Raw genomic sequence first — 24463 nt, 5'->3', positions numbered from 1 at the left:
GGTGACCACCAAATATCACCCACACACCTCTAAACACCCCAAAGACCCGTATTTGACCCCAAACAAATGATCTATTGGGTTCTAAGAGCTCAAACATATCGTTACTTGTGGTACTATTGGTTATTGGACAAATATTTCTTATTAATCCACATAGGGAATATAATAATCTGCATCCAACCCAGTCTATCTATGCTAGGTGCTGGGAGCAGTGAGCAGCCTGCCTGGCAGGGCGGTGCCGGATAACCAACTCCAGGTGCCCTTCCCTTTGTTTTGGGCAGGGCAGGAGTGCTCATCGAGTTTTGGTGGTGTGGGAGGAACCGGAGCACCCTGGAACGAACCCGTGGAGCACACACATCCACCTCCACTCTTTAAATATGGCACAGAGAGAGAGAGAGAGAGAGAGAGAGAGAGAGAGAGAGAGAGAGACCTGCTTTAAACACACTTTTCCTGTCCTGCTGTGTGTTTAGAATGTATTTAGTGCCCAAATTGATACTTTCGTGTGTGTGTGTGTGTGTGTGTGTGTAAGTTAAGACCTATAAATGGTTAAGAAAGTTCATCATAAGACATTGACTTCTTAATAAAGTTTTTTTTGTTTTTAAAGCCTGAGCTGTAAAGTTTCTGACTGACAACTTACACTAGAACAAGCTAAAAAATAACAACAATAAATAACAAATAAAGACTAACGAAACAAATAGATTAATACATTAAAATAGATAAACAAACAAACAAACAAAAGCAATCCCTTTAATCCAACCAAAAACATGACCTTTGCTGTTCCTACTGGCGGATAGAATATCAGACATGCATATCTTTCACATACACACTGATGTAGTTAAGGGTATACATCTGTAACAGTGCCATGTAGGAAAGCATTAACTAAAGTTTAGCACACCGTGTGCGTTAAAGTATATATACTGGCATTTATACATTGAGTTCCAACATCTGTGCACGTGCCAGCCTGCCTGTACATTTGGAAGTGACTTTATTTGTGTACCTGGGTGAGCATATTTCCTAGCAGATATACAGCTAGTAAGTTAGCTGTGTCAGCCAGTTTAACAACTCTTCTCGTTAGGTTAGGTAGTTGTATGCTTGCTACTTAGCTGGTTGTATCTTTGCTAGTTAGCTAGCTGTGTTTCTGTAGAAGTTATAAAATCCTCCAACCAGCTTAAACAGCACACACAGCACACATACACACACACACAAACACGCACACATGCTATGGAAACCTGGAGCAGCCAGTTCGATACTCTGCAGCTCAACCTCCAGCAGAGACGCACGCACGCGCACACACAAGCGCGCGCACACACACACACACAACATAAGAAAACGGTTTGTGTGATCACTTTGATCTTCTCAGAAAATAACTTTTCTGAGAAGAGTTTTTAAATAGGCCTACCTCAGAAATATGACGACGTCATTGTTCACGTTGAGAAGATAATAAAGGGGAAAGACAACAATTAGTTCAAAACACATTTAGGGCTACTTTTTTTTAGATCTTGTAACCTTGTTGAAACGTTCCAGAGTGAAACGACATATGTTTGCTGGTCGACTGACGATTAGAGGGAGCGGCATTTACTACTTCACTTATCAGGTCTGATTAACTATAAGACAATAGGCAATTATTAGAATAATGACACGTTTTTTGCTACTTCTCTCATGAGAAACGCTGTGGCAGTTTCAAGCACAACAATGTCTTCCCATAATGACAAATAATTTCACGGTTATGCTGTTATGCTTCCAGAATGGAGGCAAGCATTGCGCTGTGACATCATGATGCACAACAGGACCATCGTAAAATGAGACATCACATTCGCGTGTGGGGGCTCACGTTGAGAATGCTGCCCATACTAATCAGACCGTAGGCTACCATCCATCTGATAAGAAGTGGCTGGACAACGTGATTCTTTTTAAATCTGGAATTATTTTTCTTAAAAAAAAAAAAAGGGAATACAAATTATGTTTTTATTATTTTATAATAATAAAATCGATCTTGACTTTATGAATTATGCATTATAAATTATTTATTTAGCAATAAGGAATAATTCCAGCAAGTGTATCTCGATGTGGAACACAAGTTGCGTGAGTGGCTTATTAGGCGTATTTGTGTTGGTGACAGCTTTACGAGTGCCCCAGAGTTTTAGGAGTTCCCTTTCTGGGGCGGGTGCAGCCGTTTCCTCTGCCACCTACCAGAACAAAGACAGACGTATCCAGAATACATACCTCATAATACTGCAGAATAGCACAGAACCGCAGAATACAGACTGCATCCATATCCACTCACATGATTGGATGGTATAAAAATACATGCTAGGGTTAGCCCTAACCGAGATGGGCGTTATCCAACTGCAGGCGTTAAACGAGGAAACACGTTATGATATATTCATAACGTGACATTCATCTTTATAAATATACAAGACTGATCCCAAGCAGCTTGCAGGAGTGGCCGTGTACAACATTGCTTTTGATTTGATTTAAGTTCTATTGTGATTGTCTTGGTGGTTAGCTTTGAGCAATAAACAAAACGACCCCTGCCCTCTGACCCACTACAGAAGCCTCGTTTGAATAGTTTGTTTTGGGGGTTATGAGGTGTTGGCTTTTGGCTGTGTGACTTTAAGAGGGGAGTCTATTAATGTCTGTCCAAGCACAAACAGGAACAGGGGTATATCAGATATTCTGCGACACTGTTTTCTTTTTGCAAAAACCTTTATCTCAAGTGTCTTGACAGTGATTCATCTTAGATGCATGTCATTAAAGGTTCAGTTCAGCTTTCTTTTCCAAAAAAGGCCTTTTCTTTGTCATTCATCCACATAGATAGTATACGGCTGAACAAAATGTCGTTCTGCATACCAAGGTTTGAACACAGGCAAAACAGTAACGAAACACCATAATAACCGGAAAGCTTACATTTACCAAACAAGAACAGAACTATAAAGGCAGGCCTGTGGTTAAAGGGGGTGTGCACACTGTTATGTTAACTTAGTGACCAGTGTAACCAGCTAGCCATGATTGGCAGAATAACGTAGTAGATAATAATGTAGTAGATAGTGGCATGGCAGCCGGTTGTTTGAAAAGTCAACTTGGGGGAAGAAGCTGAACCTTGAGAGCTGGTTCTGATGCTAGGAAACCTTCTGCCTGCTGGCCGAGGGGCAACCCTACCATCCCTGTGTGAGGGAAGGGGGTGTCCTTTAGGATGGAAGCAGGTCTGTGTGCACAATGCCTCTGAAAGACGTCCTGGATGGAGGGTAGAGAAACCCCTCCGATCTTCTCAGCTGTCCTCTCTATGCATCGCAGTGTCTTGTGTTGCGATGCTTTGCTCTTCTTAAACCCCTTCAGGTGGCTCTCCTCAGTGCCTCTGTAGAAGGTGGGAAGGACAGGTGGTAGACTGGCTCTCTACAGTCTCCACAGAAATGGTAGGGGTACTGTTCCTTTTGTCTGCAGAATTGGTGGTGAGATCATCGGAAAAGTGCAGACCAAGAAACGTTGGGCTCCTGACCCTCTCCCCTGTTGTGCCACTGATGAACAGTGCAGATCGGTATGTGTAATAAACTATGTTCCAATTGGGCCAGTCCAAAAAGCAAGCTCTTTACAAGCAGTTACTCCATCACAACTTTGTACTTTTGCACTTATGCAAGTTCAAGTCGAGCCTCCCAAACGAGCTTGGTAAGGCACAGATACTCTACATGTATACACCTGTTGCCATACGCTGACATAAGCCAGAATTGCACCACCAGGGTCCAGTGGCTCTGGCCGATGTTGCACCAAACCAGCTGCGGAGCCATTTCTTCATCACTCTTGATACGTTGCATTCCGAGCTGGATAAGTTCCTTCTCTGTAAATATGGGTTTGACCAAAAAAGGGTTTTGGTGAATAACAAACCAGACAACAAACACAGACAAATGCAAAATTGCTATCCTGCCAGCTTTTCGTCGAAGGTTGAACCAGTTGTGTTGTTACTGTGGGAACCTGTATCATTGCACACAGCCAGGAAGGACAACAAAAAAAATAGTAGTGTAGTAACTGTAAAAACATATACACACGTAAATAGAAGGTGTAATAAGAGAAGTGCAACTGGGCCCCAGGGAGTTTACTTCAGCGGGTACCTGTGAGCAGGACCGGCGCAGGCCGTTTCGGTGCCCTAGGCGACTCAACATTAAATTGAGCCCTGGACAGGACTTCCGGGGGGGCTGAGTGCTGGCCTTGAGTAATTGTATAACCCCTGGGTTATACAATTAAGAAAAAACAACGGTGGGCCTCTTCATAACTCATTTATATATTTTTGTAATTCAATAATGTAATATATATTTTTTTTTTTAGAAACCTTAACTTTGGTGCCCCCCCCAGGTACTTTACAAATGACAAATGCGATAAGGTAAAGGAGTCCACCACAAAAGTACAGTTCCGCCTAAACAATGGTATGTTTAAAGGACTATGTATCAGTGTTTCTTCAGGTAAATTACATTCTGACTATTTGGTGATGTAGGGTAGACACCTGGTTCATACCTCAGCAGTTCTGATGGAGATAAGAGTGGGCATTCTCATGTTATAGGCTTTTTTGTCAACTTTGTCCTATTCGGATTAGCCTTTTTCAGAGATTGGGGTAGGTCTAAAGAATAGCTCAAAACCACATTTTTCCCCCAAAAGAAAACTTCGCAACACTCCATTTCATTAATGGGGGACCCTAAAGATAAGAAAAAAGATGGCTGCGTTTAGTTCTAAGTCGGGTGGGGGTATCTCAAAACCTGAGGGCTTCTGCTGCTAGACCACTTGGCACCCTACGCACTCTGCGTACTCTGCGTATAGGGAGCGGCGGGCCTGCCTGTGAGATCACTGAACCAATATGGTTCAGCGATCCTCTGTATGGTTCAACAAAGGCAGACAAGGCCAAAGTGTGTTGCGGTGACTGCGACTGGATGCCTGGACTCTCCTCATGGTTAACCAGCCAGCACTGCATCATCAATTTGGTATGATTTTCATGTATTGTACCTGTATGTCAATTATGGCATCCATTGCACTCCTGACCATCCCTGGAAGGAGGAATCCCCCTACTATGCGTTTCTTCTCAAGATTTCTTCCTTGCTGATTAAAGGGAAAATTTTCTTGCCCTTGTGGGGACTTGGGTAAAGGGGGTGTCATAAATATTTGTCATGTTAAGCCCTTTGAGACTGTAATGGTGATTAAGGGCTATATCAATAAAATTGAACTTAATTGAATTGAAATCCTGAACCAACTCTATAAGCAACAGGTAGGGGTTGGGCACCATTGTCTAGGATGCCTTTAAGTACATTGGGGATGGAACCCAGAACCTTTCAGCTCGGAGTCTGACCCCTTCATTTGAACAATATCCAGAATGATCAGATATGCAGTGTATGTTAGAAGCCAGTAGAGCCCAGAAGTTATCAAGGAGCAACCAGTAGAGATCAAAATCTGTCAACAATAGGCATGGAGCTGAGACTAGGCGAAGCTCTTTAAAACGAATTACCATTATGCATTGGGGCAGATCATTGAGCAATGAATGCACTGGTGAAGATGTAGGTCCCTAGTGAGTTATAGCGTTACTCTGGTTCCAAGGGATGTCTATTTAAAGGAACATCAGATGGTCCACGGTCAGAGATACATCAGGTGACGGCGAAAGAAGCCGCTTCGTGGTCCAACACACAGCAGGGTGTTGGAGAGACGATAGGACGATTAAATGATCAGACAGAAATAGGTAGGAGGAGGTGGTGAGGGATTAGAGAGATAGAGTCGGGGGGACATCATAATACATGGTCATTCATATTGAAGCCTGCTAGGTCCCGGGGGATCCTTGGTTGTTGGGCAAATGTCAAAGAGCTGTGGTGTTGATCACCTTACCTAAAAGGACTCTGGTCCAGAATTACTCCTCAGGGGTCTGCTGGGTTCAGAGGTCAGGAAGGGTGGTCAACTGTGGGGTCAACCTCTGAAAACCACCATTTTGCTACTCCTATATTCTACACACCAGCTCCTCCGCTGGATGCAGTGTGCCAACGCATGTTTGTTTTATTATTACAGTGACTGTAGGGACAGGTCATTAAAGGGTATACTAAACACAAGAATTTCTTTCTGTAAAATAAGAAATCTGGAAGTTTTTTCCAGTCATGTTTTTCCATTGGCTGTACATTTTTGCATGTGACATGAGGTTTGACATGATTTGATGACGCCTAATGCACCTCCCCCCCACGAAACCAAATGTGTTAATTTTTTCTTTTATTCTTCCCATAATATTTTGAAACATAATATTTCCGTTTTGCTAAACCGGGGGTGAAGCAAAGTCCCATGGCACCTATGGGGCTGCCACACTCCACCTAGGTGACTACAGTTTGATGTATATTATACATGGCCTGGTCACATAATACATGTGGTCATCTAGGAGAACTCCCCGAGTGTGTGTGGCGATTGCTTGTTTGACCTGTGCTCACTGATTACTCAATGTGCACCAGGTGTGCAGCCTCACCCAGCCCCAGAGTCCAATCAGACGCGGCCAGGTGAGGCTGCTTAAACCAGCCATCATCCACACACACACTCCAACAGGGGGTTTACACATCGCTTAAGTAGCAGGTAGGGGTTGGACAGTGAATACAGAGAAATGTCATTAATGAACGGGTAGGGGTTAGAGAGTTAATGCCAGTACCTTAATAAAGGAGCAGGTAGGGGTAAAGGCATCTTAATCAGTAATGCCTATTAGACTGTGGACATTGGGGATCGTACCCTTGAGCTGGGAGTCCTATAACCTAGCCACCACACTGACAGAGCCTCCACTCTGTGTGTGTGTGTGTGTGTGTGTGTGTGTGAGAGAGAGCTCAATGGTGGCACCTACAGCTGTATGGCCATAGAACAGAGGACTGCAGAGAGTGCATGTATACGCACATGTGTGTGTTATCTCTAGCCCTGTGTGGTAACAGGAGGAGGAACTGGGGTGGGCAGCACATCATGTTCTGTACATTTTGTTCTAATCCTCTACCCTGGAGGACGATCCCCCTCCCCCTAGTGGCAAAAAATCAGAACCATGTCTTAGAATCATGAACCTAGAGAGGATTGCCTCGGCCTTTGTCTTCAGGGCTGTGGATTTTTAATGGCTGAATGTGTGGATGAAAGAGTTTATTTGTAAGACAGACCTCCCATACCTGTTAGTCAAATAAAAGTAAAGCTGTCAGTATGCCACAGGTCTCCAAGTCACCGGCGTAGAACACAGAGGCCGCCATCGTAGGTTTGTGTAGTACAGTTCTACACTGACAGAACACAAATTAAAACAACTGGTACCTTAATTCACACTTTATTATGATTGGCTGAACTAGATTGGGAGGGGAGGGCGCCCTCTAGTGGTGATGAGGCATTTAAACCTCTAGTATAGGTCAAAGGTTAACAAAGAAGCGGGTACACAGTTCACCTTATCAAATAAACAGAATTAAACACAAATTATGCTTAATTAACGTCTATAATTGGCCTCTATACTGTATTGTAGACTACAAGTGAAGCCTATTGCATAAATTGACTGTAGTGTTCCGAATGTCATTTTAAACACACTAAATTATGCGGAAGTAGAAAGAGCTTTTTACTTGATCTGAAATCATATTCTTATTTTGTACATTTTCTCTGCTTTGTGTTTCGCTCACGTTACATGCATCTGACTGATCATAACAGATACCTCTGTCATAGTATGGGCGTCAGGTAGATAATCGTAGCCTGATCACACGTCTCGTCATAGATCTCCGTCATTTGTTGATTAATTCCTCTGCCCTTCAACTGTGTGTCGAGTAATAGCCAGTTTATAAACTACATGATTAATCAATTTTATATTCATTTGTATTTTTTATTTTAGTTCGGTCTGCTGATATGTCAAGAGAATGCGTCATTGCGCGACTTGTGACGCGTTATCATTGCGTCCAGAACGCACAGGTCCTCTATGTATGGTACGAGTTGACAGCTGACTGCAAACAACAACAAACAACTTGTAACTGCAACAAAATCCTCCAGCCTCCACCCAATGCTCCAAACACCATGAACACCGTGCATAAACACTGGAAGGAGGCGGCGACCCTTATCCTCGCTGCCGGGACAAAGGGCTCCTCCAGCCCGAGTAGGTCATGGGGGGCTGCCTGGAACCACAAGGTTTTGCTACTTAAACGGAGCACCCAGAGCCGCTTTATGCCCGAAGCCTACGTGTTCCCGGGAGGGATGGCCGATCCGTCAGACTTCTGCAGCGAGTGGCTCGGTGTCTTCCACGCCTTCAGACACAAGCCCAACCTGGGGCTGGGGGTCGTGAAGCAGCCGGTGGAGACCAGACCCCCCATGTTCGCCATGGACCGGCGGGAGCTGGGCTCCCCTATCCCGGGGGACGTCGCCTTCCGGATCTGCGCCTTGAGGGAGACCTTCGAGGAGTGCGGGGTCCTCCTTGTCGTTCCCAAACGGGAGGAGATGAACGTGTTAAGGTCCGCGGAACACATAGGTGACCATCCGCCCGGTTTACCCGCAGGTCTGACGCAAGTAACCGACATCTGCGACCGGACTATTCTGACCCGATGGAGGGCTCTGGTGAATGAAAACCCCTCAAACTTTATTAAGATGTGTCAGGAACTGGAGCTGATGCCCAACATCTGGGCTCTGCATGAGTGGGGTAACTGGCTGACGCCTACGGCAAGGTCCGCCAATCGATACGACACCGCCTTCTACATCTGCTGTTTGTCGGATGTTCCGTTCACCGTTCAAGATGATAAGGAGATCGTACACATTAAGGTGATATTTATAGTTACTTTGCACCGTTGTTGGCGCAACAATGCAAATGAAAAAAATGGATATTAAAATACTAATAGCTAAAGAAATGATAGTAACTAACAATATATATGATCCTCAGCAGACGTTACACGTATACATATACTATAAATAAACTATACAAAGTAATTTAAGCTTTGAACATTAAAAGCATGCAATAATCATTTGAGCAGCTTAAATAATCCTTATGTAGCCGGCCTTTACATGAGCCAAGTTTCTAAATGCAATCAAAAACTGGATGGTGCAGACTAGCTCTAGGAATGAGAAATGTAAGGTTCTCGAGTGGTAGTGCATAACCTACTTGTAACTTAATTACATTGGAGATAAATCTCACTTCAGTTTGTGAGGTAGGTATTTATTCAATACAGGCCGAATTTCAGAAATAACTCATTATTGCATTGCTTTCATTGTTTTCAACTTATTGGTCACCTCAGCTAAAGTCTACGTTTATGAAGTCAATGATTGCTCTTGGTGTTTCAGTGGGCGACGCCCCCAGAGGTGCTCCACAGCTACAGGGCCAAGGAGTTGTGGATCGCCCCGCCGCAGTTCTACGAGCTGAGCCGCCTGTGTCACTACCCATCGCTGAGCGAGCTGCACACATTCGCCAGCCAGCGCTCTCAGGAGGGCTGTGAACACTGGCTCCCTGTAGTACTAAAGACAGACACAGAGCTACTCAGCCTGCTACCAGGTAGCTAATACTCATGCACCCCTATACTGCTCCTAAATAACCTGTCTATTTAGTCACTGTCTGACCCCTACCTGCTCCTTAATGACCTGTTCTTTATTCACTGTCTAACCCCTACCTGCTTCTTTATGACCTGTCTCTGTATTCACTGTTTAACCCCTACCTGCCTTCATGATTGGTCTCTGTATTCATTGTCTTACCCCTATCTCCGTCTTTATGACCTATATCTGTACTTGCTGTCGGTGCATGGTCAGACATTTTGTATATTTTTGTAGACATTATGTTGCCAATTAGTTAATCCATAAAGGGATCTTGAGTTTTGCGTGAGAATTGCGTCAAGTGACATGTTATGTATGTATGCACGGTACAAACTCAACTAAACAAATGATAGAGTAGAATGCCCGGTAGACTGGGGACGTCAAAAGAAGTGCCAATGAACTGGATGATGTGAGAGATCCAATTGTGGCCTACTTCATTGTTTATCTGATCTGTCCCTTGTGCTCAGGAGACAAGCTGTATCCAGAGACAGGGTTCTCCACACAGACCCTGGACTCCACAATACTGACAGACCCTGGGCTTGGGGGTGATGGGGTGTTGGAGACAGGCCTCCATCGCTTAGTCTTACAGGATGCCTACAGCACTTCGGTCCAGATCTCCATCACCCCCAAATACAAACACCTTCCTCCCCTCTCTGTTTCAGCCCCCCAGGACCCTAGTGAACTCAAAGACAACATCACGAGTAACCTTTAACCTGTGATCAATTTTATTTAATCTCTGGCTATATTATTTGAATTCTGATTAATGACCTCCATCACAATAAAGAACAGAGATCCTTTTTGTTTAAGTTCCAGATGCGTGACTGGATAACACTTTTGATGATCAGCTTTCTAATCAACAGATCAGTTGAAAAACGAGGCCTCAAATGCTATGAAGCTAAGCCAAACTAGCAGATCATTTTCTGCTTCTACTCCTGAATATTTATTTTACTCTGTTCTTAGTCTGTTTGAGGGACTGGAGTTTGAGTTGTTTTTAAATGTTCTAATCATGTTCATCAAAATAGTAAGGTATATATTTTTGTGTGTGTATATATATATATTTATATATATAGGCCTATATATATTGTATATGATTATATTTAATGTCATCGGGGTGGATGATTGTAAAATTATTGTTATAAAAAATATTAACATATATATATATATATATATATATATATATATATATATATATATATATATATATAGCACACCATTTACATGGTGTGCTGTAGCACTATCTGCTGGTCAGATATTATCAGTGCAGCTTGCGGACCGGCATTTGCACTGACGATAACCGACCAGCAGATAGTGCTGGACGCAGCAGTTTGCAGTATTCCAAACGCACACTTTTTTTGGAGATTGCATTAGTATTGGGTGTTTAACAAAATAGAAAAATGATTAATCATGTACTTCTGCAATGGCAAAAAAAAACCTCTCTCTCTATGGCTCTGCTCAAGTCTATTTGTATTGGTTGATTGATTCCAGCCTAACGAGATTAAAAGTAGCCCATTTGGGCGGGAAACCGCCCAATCTGGCAACGCTTTCCTGACGCACTTTCCAGACTCCTCGTAACGTTAGTCAATGAGACCAACTGAAAACATACGAAGCCGGTATGAAATTAAACTGTTCAACTGTGATTCTGAAAAAAGTATAAATTATATAAATTGATCAAGCTTATCTGAACATTTTAAAATTGTGGAAGGTGAAAAGAAAGAAAGAAAAAAGGAATGAAATAAATAAATAAAGAGGAAAACCTTAGAAGCTTAGGTGCAGCACTCACCTAATACTAGACTTGTAGTCAAGACCGCCTAAACTGAGACCAAGACCAGAGGGTATCAAGACCGAGACCAAGACGAGACCAAGGCCAAGACAGACTGAGTCAAGACCAAGACAAAGTCGAGACGAGCCCGAGACGAGACCAAGACCGAGACCAAAGAAACCAACAAAAAAAACAGCTAGTGAGCTAGTGTTACACCATAACTTCCCAGTTTAAATTCAATTTAAGAAGGTATTATTTCAACTACAGACAGAACAATGCAGAGACAGAACTTGTCATGAATATGTGTGATTGTGAGCTCACTCACTGTAAATGTTTTCGTAGACTGGGTGAGATAAACTATGCATAGCAATTGCATGACAGCTGTTACTGCACTATTAGAGGATTGAGACTCCTTTGTCTGCTGTTGAGGACTGATATTACTGACTGACTGGTACTAACTGGTCCAAAAGTCATCTGATAAAACAGCTAACACCTCCAACAGCTATGGGAAATATGTAACTAATTACAATTATACTTAATTTGTAGATGAAATTGAAGATACACAATTATAACCTTGCCAGAAATAGATTAAGCCTGTGAAGTCAAAACAATGTGATATGCAGATGTTATTTAAATGTCAATGGTCACATTTATTTAGTTAAACAACTCCATTTTAAATAAAATACAGTAAACAACAATGACATGCGCACGTCACATGAATCAAATGCAAACTACAAATTCTACATACCAATACAAACTGCACATCAAATGGTGCATTAACAGGAATAGAGACAAGATGCTGACATCTTGATGTCTGCAATAGCATGTGATTACAACACACTGCCAATAATATAAAGCCTGTTCTTCAGTAAGACAAGAACAACAGCTCACTGACACGGTTTTGATATACAGTATTTCTACTCAATGAATTCGCCAAAATATCTAACGTTGGTGAAAACTGTTAATGTTTAAGTAGCCGACAGACACTGATAAGTAAAATACCTGTACTTAGCATGTAGTTACACTCTTAGCCAAAAATGTTTCAGTAAGTCTTCAAAGAACTGAAGCTTGCAAAAAAATATCCGTCCCCTAAATAATTTATACCGCTAGCTTACCTCTCCGGGTGTCTCCGCTCCAGGTGTCTGGTGAACGTTGATGTCGTCCCGGCTGTTTCGGTTAGAGAGACTTCGCAAAACTTGCATTTTGCAGAATGCTTCTTTGTTGCCCCTGGACTGCAAATTTCTTTGTGTTCGGTGAATGCAAATTTAATGATGGCAGAATTCGCTGACATTATTATTACTACTGTAGGTCTGACTGAGACTGACAGCTACGACGTAAACCTAACGTTTCGCGCTGGCTACACTTGCGTCTTTTGATTGGATGAGCGCCAGTTTCTTAATCACAACAAAAATACATGTATGTCATTGATTGGTTGCATTTGAAAGGTTGCATTTGAAGGGCGTGAAAGGCGAAATAATTTAATGTTGCATTATCGAATATTATGTTTTGTATCATGGACATTATTTTTTGCAAATCTCCCGACCACTATGTCGACCTGAGACCGCAAGACCAAGACAATGAGAGCAAGACAAGACCGAGGGATCCGAGACTGTGACAAGACCAAGACCAAAGACGGTCGAAACTGTGACAAGACCGAGACCACGTAAAAGTGGTCTCGAGACCGGTCTCGAGACATCCAACTCTACCTAATACAACTTAAAAAGATAGTTGAGCACTACATGCAGCACTCACCTAATTACCCCTGATATATTTACCTGTCATTCTGATATTGTTGATAAAAAACAAGTACATATTGGGTCCACAGTGCGTCATTCAGGCAGCTGATCTTGAGCAGTAGTTCCCCCACCTTAACCCTCCCCCCTCTCATCTAAATTCTGGGATAATGCCTTCCGAAGAGAGATCTCAGAATCAGAAATCTTGTATTACTTTCCCTTCATCCTCAGAGTGAGAGAACTGCCTATGAATGAGAATAAATAAATAAAATACATGAAACTTGCAGCAACTTACAAATCGACTTTTGTCTCGTTTTAGTATTTAAGGGCGATTTTCGTGGGATTAATGGATATTTAAACTCTTGTGGTGAGCAGCTGTTGAAAGCCACAGGTAAGTGCTAGTGTGCTGAAACTAGATAAGCTTAAAGAAAACTTTTAGTTTGATGCTGTCACTGTTTTTTTTGTTAAGAGAAGCTTTCTTTGTTCAAAATGTTAATCTTTTTGATCATTTCCTCCCTCATCGCATCCTGTCATCGACTAGATTACATCACATCCTTTGTGTTGGTGATTAAGCAATTAGAGTTTGAACAGTCGGTGTGTGTGTGTGTTTGTGTGTGTGCGGAAACTTTTGCTGTTTCTAGAAACACAGAAAATCAAGCACGTCTACCACTTGTGAACAGTCAGTGTATGTGTGTGTGTGTGTGTGTGTGTGTGTGTGTGTGTGTGTGTGTGTGTGTGTGTGTGTGTGTTTGTGTGTGTGCGGAAACTTTTGCTGTTTCTAGAAACACAGAAAATCAGGCACGTCTACCACTTGCACACATATATTGTAAAGGTACAGAGTTGGCACAGTGCCTTGAAGGAAAACCTTAACTAAATTCGAGTGAGTGTGTGTATGTGTGTGCGTGCGAGAGCGAGAAGGAGAGTGTATTTGAGAATGGGAAAGGGGGGTGTCCTCTCTTTCTCTGTGCATCCAGGGTTTAAACATCTGTCCTCTACTCTCTCAACATGCACACGCACACACACAAACACACACTCATGCTCTCTCTCTCACACACACACACACAAACACACACACGCACACACAAACTCTCTTTCACACACACACACACACACACACACACACACACACACACACACACACACACAGTGACAGGTGGTTCGCAGCAGATCCACAGCTGCACAAAAGATCCACACTGAGGCCTTTCAGGAGGTGTGTGTGTGGGGGGGTGCTCCTCTCATTAAGCCGACCCCTGACCCCCAGGCCCCAACCGACCCCCGACGGCCCCCACTGGTCCACCACCCTAGCAGATGCTTTTGGATCCACAGGTGGGGAGGCAAGTGCTCCACATCTAGGTCAATGCATAGCAAGCTACATATAATAAAACAACGTTTCCATTGGCACGCACGCACACTTTAAATTATGGCTGTAATCCGCCATTGATTAAATATGTTTTGAACAGTTGTATTTCTTCTGTTGAGTGCCCCAACACATTCAGAAGATGCTCTTGAAAGACCTGAAAGTGAAAGAACTGGCGATACGACTCGTTCTGATTGGGGGATGTCCCGGATTCTGCTGATCCATATTCAGAAGACAGAATTTATTTCGGCTTCTGGTTTAAATTCTCAAACACACTTTAGTCAACACTTAACACTTAACTATTGAATCTTATATATGAATATATGAATCTTGTTTAAATATCTTCCAGCTCTCCACTGAGAGCTGGAATTTGCTTTTATTTATATTCATTTTAACGTTTGATAAATATATACCTGTATATATATATACCTGTATATATATATATATATATATATATACCTGTATATATATATATATATATATATATATATATATATATATATATATATATATATATATATATATATATATATATATATATATATATATATATATATATATATATTTCAATTAATATATTGTCTGGACTGGACGTATTTTGTGGACTGTAAAAAACACTTCCCATATCATACTTGCCAATATATATATATTTTTGGCTTTCCTGAACTATTATTTAATATTATTTAATATTCTGATGCAGAGCAGACCATTCCTTTGCTGGGGGTGGGGGGGTTTCGTAATTTATTTACTATAAGCTTATTTGTACAAAATTGCCGATAGATCACAACAAAGAGGGAAAATAATATAAATACGATTCATATTATTACAAAACTCTATCCAACGGGTGAGTGTAAACCGGTCGGGTCGCTGCACCATAAGCCACACCCCTCCCCGGTGGTTGGGTGGTCCCCTACGGAGCCCAGCGACACACCGTTCTCTGTAAGCCGCAGATCGACAGCTGGGTCCGGGAGTGGAACATCCGCACTCTCCCCTAGTATCTCACCCCAACTCCCCTTAACAACAAACCCCAGCCCTCCGCTTACTCTCAGCGGTAAACTAACTGCTTCTGGACGGGTTTGGGGAAAATCTGTGTGAAGGTGTTTTAGACCGCCTTGTGTGCCCCTGCAGTAGGGGAGGTCTGATCTGGTCCACAAGCAGGCAGGACTCAACAACTTTCCTCTCCTCTGATTCCCGAGGAATGTTCGGGGTGAAAAGACGCATGTTTGAATGAACACAATGGACAGCAACAAGGATATAGAGGTTGACATGGAAGGAAACGGGTTTCCACCTGCGACATGTGAGTGTTTGACCCTATTTCTTAATATTCCCAATAACATCCCTTCTTACGAATGTTATGCCATTTATTCAGACCCAATAGCGCAGTATCAAGTGTTGCCAAGTGCTTCAGGAAGACAATATCATGCACTTTGACGTAGAGAGACAGGCTCGAAAAGGCGCATAAAACATCTGGCGCAGATATGGTTATTTTAAATTATGGAATATGGATGTGTTGCACAACAAAGCAACATACAGATCACGAATAGACGTGCAACGCATGATAACAAAATCCCACCTTTTATTTAACACCTCGTCACGTCCCTAATACACTCTTTGGTTGTATATATTTTTGTTATTGTAAAGGATGATTACAGAAAGTTGTGTGTCCTGTAGCCTACTGGGTGCGGTGTGGTTGGCATACTAATGACGGGGCTTATTCCAGATACGAATTCAAACCATAATAGAATCACGTGGATACTCTGAATGATGTCATTCACATGCATGATGTCCCCTCCCCCCTCTCAACACACGTCCCGGTATCGAACCTGTGTCGGGTACAGGCTTATATAACCCACAGGTGCCCGAGGGGCTGTTGAAACGCTGCAGAGATGCGCAAAGTGAACCACACACACACACACACACACGCACACGCACATACACACTATCACACACACACACACACACACACACACACACACACACACACACACACACACACACTATCACACACATAGTCACACACACACATACGTATTCTGTGTGTGTGTGTGTGAGTGTGTGTTTATGACGTAAGTTTGTGTGTGACTAATGAAGTTGAAGACCTCGACTGTTAAGTGATTCGTAGCAGAAACATTTGCATTTGGAAAGAGGAAAGCCACCATGCATTGGGCTATGTCTAGGACTTCTCTGCCATTGCCAAATGTGTGTCTGTGTGGTATAGCCTGTGTGAATGGAACTAGACACCCATTGTCACCTCTTCCCGGGGACCATAGGAAGTGTTCCTCTGGACAGGGGCTTCAGGGGAGGGTTTGGTGAGGCTTGGCTCGGTACCAGATAGCTCCCCCCGGCCGTGGGAACGACCCACACTGTAGCCAAATATGATCTTTACAGAACATGATCTGTTCTCATGGCTAGGCTGTGTCAAGGTAAACTCCTAGAACTAGAAGCACTGTCAATGCGTATCTTGTGTTACTGTTCCAGAATATTCCAAATCCCGGTGTAAATAATTCCAATTCAGGTAATTAAAGGAGACCTGTGTGAATCAGAGTGAATAAAGATACACATCAAGGAGCAGGTAGGGCGTAGGGCATCTTGCTCAAGGATGCCCTACAGCTACATGACTTATGACAAGGGCTTTGAACCAAGAACCTTTCAGCTGGGAGGGGAACCCTCTAACTATCTCACTATCCTGTCCTCTTGTAGGATGTCAAACTCAGTGTTGTGATTATGTACAACCAGGACTACCTCCTCATCAACATTAACTGAGCCCAAAACACACAACTCTACAAAACAACCGGCCGAGCGCAGATCAGATAACGGCTGATGTTGAGCTTTCGTCATGGGATCGCCCCCGGTGTGTCGGGCTCCACCCCAATGATGATGATGATGAAGATTAGAGGTGTTTCCTGGGTCTGAGTCATGGTGCCGACCAGACGTTGTCCAAACACGCCGGGCAACCTTCCTTTGTCCCAGCGTGAGGCGAGAGAGAGAGGCGTGGTTGACTGGGTGAGGCTGAACCCAAACCACAGACTGGATGAGTCTGCCGCACAAGGACCAACGGTTTGGTTGCCGCTAGCGACGTCAATGTTCTGAATGTTACTTTGAACATGTGGATTCCATGATCTGTAACCTTTACTCAGTAGTGAATACTTGTTTGTTAAGAAGGTCATGACACGTTTATACCTGTTCATCAGGTAATCAGGGTAGTGTCGAAAAGTAGTTTATCTTTCATGTTGATGATTCATATCTGCTGTCAGTTGGATTCCTGTATGGAATGTGTCCATTAAAAGCCAGAAGAGTTCTGGTATCGATCAGATGTCTGTAAAGTATCGGGTCTAGACGAAGCATTGAGCCCTCAACTAATGGCTTGACTCTCTGCGGTCCGCATTATTCCCTGAAGTCCTTTAATGTGGAACAGGGTACAGAGTTTGGACCTGAAAGCCTGCTGCTTCAGTATTGTTAAGTTCTACTTTGTCAGGACTCTTAGTCAAACATCGTCTAATCCTTGAGGGAGTTTCCGATGCTTCTCGGAATTCTTTCTGCGTCTTTGTCCCTCGCGCTCCTGTTAGCTGAGACGCAGGTCTGAGAATGCTGTGTGTTGGTTTCCGTGTAGAGTTTCCTCTTGTAGCTCATGTGATTCAATCCAAGAGCGGTAGCTGCTTTTGTGTTTGAAGTGTTGGCAGTTGGCAAGTGTTTGTGTTCTGAATACCAGGACCAGATTGATTATTGGTAATGTGACAGGTAGTAAATTATATTACCAGGTGTAGATGATATTAATATGATTTAGATGCGTCACTGCCATGTTGCACAATGATTGCTTCTGGGTAAACCGCTCTGTGGCACCACTGCTTCACATTACTGTAAAAACAGGTTACCTGTTGATATTCACCCACATGTTCAGTGTAGCTGGCCATCTTTATTTTAAATGTTATTAAGAACAGGGCAGGCATAGGATGATAATCTAACCAAGATCAACCTTAGTCAGTATCTTTCCGAGAGCAGCCTGTTAAAGGAATAGATTTCTCTGTGTTCTCTCTCTCCTCCTGTTTAACTACTGAACACGTTTAATCCAGTTTATATTTACTCAGAGACAAGAACAAGTTATTGTTTGGCAACATCCCACCTAATCCACTTTTACATGGTTTATCACTCCAACCTAAGTTGATATTGTGTCCCCTGAGGTCTTTAATCCATTTAACTCTATATCTATAACTGTGGAATAGTGCACTCATTAATCAGGACCCAATAGGATCAGTCCAACCCTTCAGAATGTTCTTACAACCAGAATAAGGAGCAGTAGACGGTCAACAGTATTTGCTCATTAATTTGAGCAACTTCTGCGTGATGAATTTTCTGCTGGATTTCACAATTTGTTCTAAACCGTCTTCTCTTCCCTGATTGGCTCTTATGAGCTCGCTCTCTTCTTCTCTCATCTTGGCTCTGACTGTCTTGAGTTGTGACTGAGTTGCAGCTAGAACTGGGTAGTGTTAGTTATTAGTTGTGGTTACTGGTGGATAGAGATGGCTTTCTTAGGATGGGTTGTGGTAGTTTGTGCCCTTATTGGTTGGTTCGTGTTTTTGGTAGGGCTGGCACCACGAGGAGAGGGTGAAAGGCGTCCTAGGTCTCGCAAGCCTTGTGGAATGCAGTGGAGTGTATTCTTTATATAATCAGACAGTATAAACTGCTGCTCCTGCTGAGCCGGGGCCCTGCTGCTAACAAAGGCCCTGCAAGGGCCCGTCCCCCCACCATTGTTGTCGAGAGGCCCCTCATTGTGTGTGTGTGTGTGTGTGTGTGTGTGTGTGTATGTGTGTGTGTGTGTGTGTGTGTGTGTGTGTGTTTGTGTGTGCGCGCAGGAAGATGGCACATGTGCAGAAGCTAGGCCAGGCTATCATGCAACATGTTGAGACCCTGAAAGCCTTGACGTGATGCTGCCTTGGAGGTGCATGCGCTTTCCTGCATGGTTGCTGCGTGTCGGCATTTAACATTAACATTATAGGTGAGGAAAACAGGAACAAGGAAGCACCACTCAACACTTTCCTTTAAAATCAGGCGGTGCAGGTGCTGCGTCAAATCTCAGTATGCTTTGATTGTTCTCAGCCTCCCTTGCAAGTGCCTTTGATAAAAGTCTGCTCAATGACCACAAGTTAATATGTAAACCATCAGACAGTCTTGAAGCACTATTCTATGTTCTGTGAGTGGCCACACAAACAGGTTCTTGGAGTGGAAGGATCAATCGTGGTTCTCTCATCTTTGTTCTCATTCTTTGGGAGATGAAGCAAGGCTTAGTGGGTAGGATAGCCTAGTGGTTAGGGGGTTTGACCTGGAAACCAGAAGGCTCCGGGATAACCCCGATCTCAGTTTATCCGCAGGCTTCCTAGAGCAGGATGACGGCTAACCCCTTCATATGCTCAATGATGTATAGGAATTTACTGTTAGTCGGCTGAACGGTATTAAACTAAATAGAAGCAGTAGGAAGATCATTGAGAGCAACTGTGATGCCTGACCTCCTGTTCATCTGAACTCTGACTCACTGTAAACATGACCAAGAGGACACGGTGGTCTGTGATGTTGTTTCCTCAGCCTGATAGTTCCCAGCTGGTTCCACTGACATCATGTCACCTGGTCTGGAGTGCGAGGGTGCGCCGTTAGGTACCATAAGGCCACAGTTCTGGTCCCCGGCCAGCATTCCTCCGAAGCCTGGAGAAAAATGTTGTAATGTTCCCCCATTCCACCTCCCTGCTCCGTCATATCAGTACATCTGTAACCAGAGCAAACGTTTTCTCAGCTCCATGCTGTTATCACTGCTGGTTTCCATAAAGTTGAATCTAGGACTTTTTGAAAATAGATGTTTTTCAAACTGCCACTGAAGTGTTTGTTTATTTTAACGGTGCCTTTTTGTCCCTACTTATGAGCTTTGCTTTCATCAGAGGGGACTGTCTAGTCGTCACTTCTTCAAACCCTTTGTGGTTTCTGTGATGTTCAGTCTTTGCTTGTTCATGCCAAATCTACAACCTGATACTGAAATTATGACTCACTCTCGACTGACAAGGACCTGGCAGCTCAGATGAAGCCGTCTGATACCCAGGTCTTTAGGAACATCTCCCCGGCTAACGTATGATCTTATGTGATACTAGATGAATCCAGACCTTCTGGGGAGCACTTTGTTTTGATCTGAAGCTGGAAGTGGCAGAGGAAAAGTGAAATTGAGGCAGTGGGTTCACTCTGCTTTTGGTTTGCCTGCTTCTCGCCTCTGGTGCTTACACCCATGATGCATTGCTTACCCCCAGATCCTTTGTTAGCGTGTCCAAAACCAAATCGATAGATGGTTAGGTAAAGGTTAACCCAACCATCTGGGGGTTAACCCTGACCAACTTAAGAGAGCCATATTTACTCGTATTTCCATCCTAAATTATCCCTAATGCATCCAGATAAATAGCCACCGGAAAAGTGCATGTAGTGGCCCCTCCTGCTACTGTTCCTCCAGCGACTCCATCCCCACCTCCTCCTCCACGTCTGAAAATAACCAGGTCTGTAAAGCACAGTCACCGGACCAGAGCTATTATTAGAGCTGGTTATGTTCCGCTAAAGGCCACTGCACATTACTCCTTAGCACGTGGGTTGACATCGGCCTTACAAGGACTCGTCATCCTCTCCTTCTTCATCGATCTGTAAATCTGTCGCTGCAGGTGCAGCTCCTGAGCACTGGCAGCCTCATATGCTCCAGACCCCACGCCTTCTCCTCTTTCCCGCTCCCTCCCTTCCTCATCATTGACCTGTAAAGCAGAGGCCATGGCAGGCCATGCTGCAGCGGACTAAAGGTTCTGGGTTCGAGTCCCCGTTGTCTATAGTAGAGCACCTTATCCGACGTGGATGTAGTCCCTACGGATCAAAGTGTCTGCTTACTGACTCAATGTAAACCTTGAGACTGTAGCTGTCAGAGAAGAGGCTTCTGAGTGTAAAACTCAGTACAGTTTCTACTAGGGCATAGCAAATGTATTGGTGTGTTTTGGTTCTCTGCGAAGCTGTATTTAAGCCTCATGTCTGAAGAGCATCGCGGGACCCGATCCTGATGCCAGAAGGAAAGCAGCGTTTAATTGTATGTTGGGAGATGGAAGGATTACTGCTAGAATCTGTCTGCATGACTGGAACGCCTTGGAAAATGAGTGTGTTGGGCAGAATGAGGAACGCCGTGTTATGAGACGGACACCGTTTTTCAGAACACAGACAGTGGAAGGAGAGAGCAACGCACTGCAGCTTTAAGATGGAAAAGTAATATAGTTGGTGTTTATTGTGTTTAATTAACTGTGTTTATTGTGTTTAATCGTAGGTGTTCCATGTGTTTAACAGTCAATGTTCTAATGTGTTCAATAATCGGTGTTTAAAATGTTCAGTGCTCTGTGTTCATCGTATTTAATAGTCTGTATTTAACATTTGTAATAGTCCGGGTTTATCTTGATTATTCACGGGCTTTGAGGTCTTGTACATAGAGGTAGGCCGTTATTTGAGATGTGTGTGTAGGCCTGGATATTCTTTAAACTCTGTTTCATTAGTTGCTGTAGACAATTCTTCCAGGACCGACTCCGTTCCTCAGAGATATTTTGAACAATAGAATCAATAGAACCCATTGCAGTGATACATCTGCACCATGAACTAACTCTGCCAATCAACAAACATTGACCAGAATTATTAATAATATAGTGTTTGGAGAGATGAGAGATGAGGGAGACTAAATGGACTAATGGCCCTTTGGGGGAACAGTTGGTAGCTGCGTCAACATGCTTCTGATATGTTCTTATAGTGTGTACAGTTATAAACTGTATGTCCCCATTGAGCCTAACATAAATGACAGCCAGCGTGATGGATTAGGTGTCTTGATGTCTTGCTCAAAGACTTCTAAACACACTTGCCAGGATTGTCCTGCGACCTCTTGACAAACGATCTGCTTTATCTTCTTGTCTGCCTGAACAGACGTCACTAAGTATTGGTTATATATTGGTTATGGTATTGGTTAGTATCTCATGCTGAATGTCAGATTCCCATCACAGGGATTATCATCTAGAGCAGATTAGGGCTCTTCCCCACCCCCTTTATGGGATGTAGAGCAGGTTGCCGCGGAAACGGAGAACCCCCAGATGAAAGGGGCCCGATGTGGCCCAGATATTCTGATATCCCGCGTGTTTGTGTCTGTGTGTGTGTGTGTGTGTGTGTGTGTGTGTGTGTGTGTGAGTGTGTGTGTTGTGGGGACATGGACATTCAGAGCAGCATGTGTCCTAACAAATGTTCTATCTGTAATTTCAACACATACACACACGCACGCACGCACACAAACACACACACACACACACACACACACACACACACACACACACACACACACAGAGACACTCAGGAAGGTGGGGGTGGTGATTATTTGCTCTGTGTGACTGGGCCCATGTAGTTTCTTACCTCATCACCGCTCACCCCATCGACCCCACCCGGAGCAAGTGGAGAGTGTTTGGCGGCAGGGGGGTGGGGGTGGATTGTGTGTGTTTGGGGGGACACTGAATGAGGTAATTGGTGTTTTCTCGGTCCAAATGAGATGCAGCACAGCCATTCATGCTGCCCCCTCCCCCCCCCCCCCCCCCCCCCCGCTTCCTCTTCCTCTTCTTTAATTCCCCGCCTTCTGTTTACCCCCTCGTTCCCTCCAAAACCGCCTCTGTTCTGAACCCGCTCTGTTCTGACCCTGAACCGTTTAGACACTGGATGTGCACTTAACATTGTTTATTTTGGTTTATTTTCGGTTCAAAGTCCCGGAATCACTTCACCAGAGTACCTCCCGTCATACACACCAACACACTGCAGCGTTTTCTTCCCGCTTTGCCAGGGGTGGTGCCATGTCCATGGGCCTGCGCGGCTCCACCTTATGTGTTATTGCATGTCCCAATCTAGACTCACGAGTCCGCCTCTAAACGCTTCCCCCACCTAGGGACCGAGGACAATCACCCAGGTTTTGTTGCTGAAACTGGTTCGAAACCGATGAAGGGGTAATAAATCAAAAGTCTTCAGGGCGGCCCTTAATATTTGGGCGGGAAATTTAGAAGTTGTGTATGCTTATAAACACTGTCGTACCAACTTGTCCTGGGTTAAAAATATGTATACAGGAGTCACTGGAGTGGCAATCCTTTATTGCACCATTTTTTTTAAAAAATATTTTTAAAAGCTCTCCCTGTTGCCAAGGGATTCAGGGAGCCAATCAGCACCCTGCATTGCCTGGTGGTTTACTTTACAGACAGGCTTCAAGTCTGGTATTTTCAAATACCTTTTTACTGCTTCCTCAACCACAACCTGCCTGAGATCGATTGGAGTTCATCTGGTGCTGGAGTGTTTGCTCCAACATGTTGTCTGTGTGGTTCCTACCAGGGGTGTCGTGTCCCATACAGTAGCTCGGACATCAGGTTAAAGGTTAAGGTCTGGTGGCCTACTCCTGTAGCATCTCCTTCAGTACATGTAGGTAGTCATGGCAACAACAGCTCATCAGGAGTTAGTTGTTGTATTGCTTAACCCCTGAGTACACCTTTTATAGGGGGGCGGGGCATCGAACCAGCGACCTTACGGTTCCTCCACTGTAATCTGATGACCTACTGGTTTCAAGGCTGTCATACTGTCTCCCCGCTGTGCTCACGTGCACGTGCTCATGCATGCGTGTGCACATTGGGTCCTGCGTTTGCCTTCTTGCAGAAAGCCCCTGGTCGTTTGTTTGATGTGAAATCCATATCAAATACCATTTCCTAAAAAGTGTTTATTGGAGTTATTATTATGGTAAAGTGACAATCAATCTGAAACACAAACCTGGTCAATTTTGTGGCTGAGGAAAATTATAATATGCTGATGTATTATCAACCTAATCTTGGAGAATTTTACATGATCTTTGGACAATGGCATGATTTAGCCTAAACCGTTCTAAACCACTCAAGGGCTCTACTGGATGTTTATAGCACATAGTGTTCTCTATGTCGTCTTGAGCTCTGGTTGACCATTAAGCTGTGGCGGGGATGCCTGTAAACAGAAGCAGGACTTGGTACAAACAAAGCTTAAAAAATAAAAGCCCCTTGTTTGGGAGAGCAACCAGGA

The 24463-nt window shown here is 43.7% G+C and overlaps 2 protein-coding genes across 6 annotated transcripts in view; both read left to right on the top strand.

The window, feature by feature from the left end:
* Nucleotides 1-7927: 7927 nt before the first annotated feature.
* nudt19 (nudix (nucleoside diphosphate linked moiety X)-type motif 19) lies at nucleotides 7928-10547 on the top strand. Its single transcript, XM_079730060.1, has 3 exons — nucleotides 7928-8748; nucleotides 9265-9472; nucleotides 9975-10547. Exons 1-3 carry the CDS (start codon nucleotides 8014-8016, stop codon nucleotides 10217-10219), a joined length of 1188 nt encoding a protein of 395 aa, XP_079586186.1. The 5' UTR covers nucleotides 7928-8013; the 3' UTR covers nucleotides 10220-10547.
* Nucleotides 10548-15332: 4785 nt separating this feature from the next.
* Nucleotides 15333-24463, top strand: part of map7d1a (MAP7 domain containing 1a) — a 33996-nt gene continuing 24865 nt past the window's right edge. For 4 of the 5 annotated variants that reach the window (XM_079734757.1, XM_079734758.1, XM_079734756.1 and 1 more), the window contains exon 1: nucleotides 15333-15653. In XM_079734757.1, the coding sequence (XP_079590883.1) occupies nucleotides 15584-15653 (70 nt within the window). In that variant the 5' untranslated portion in view covers nucleotides 15333-15583. Of the gene's footprint in view, nucleotides 15654-17327; nucleotides 17414-24463 lie in introns of those variants that run through there. The other variant, XM_079734759.1, reaches the window with a different exon arrangement.

The sequence above is a fragment of the Pollachius pollachius genome (assembly GCF_949987615.1).
Source record: "Pollachius pollachius genome assembly, chromosome: 1".
NCBI classification, from domain to species: Eukaryota; Metazoa; Chordata; class Actinopteri; order Gadiformes; family Gadidae; genus Pollachius; species Pollachius pollachius.
This window is presented reverse-complemented; position numbering and strand designations above follow the sequence as displayed.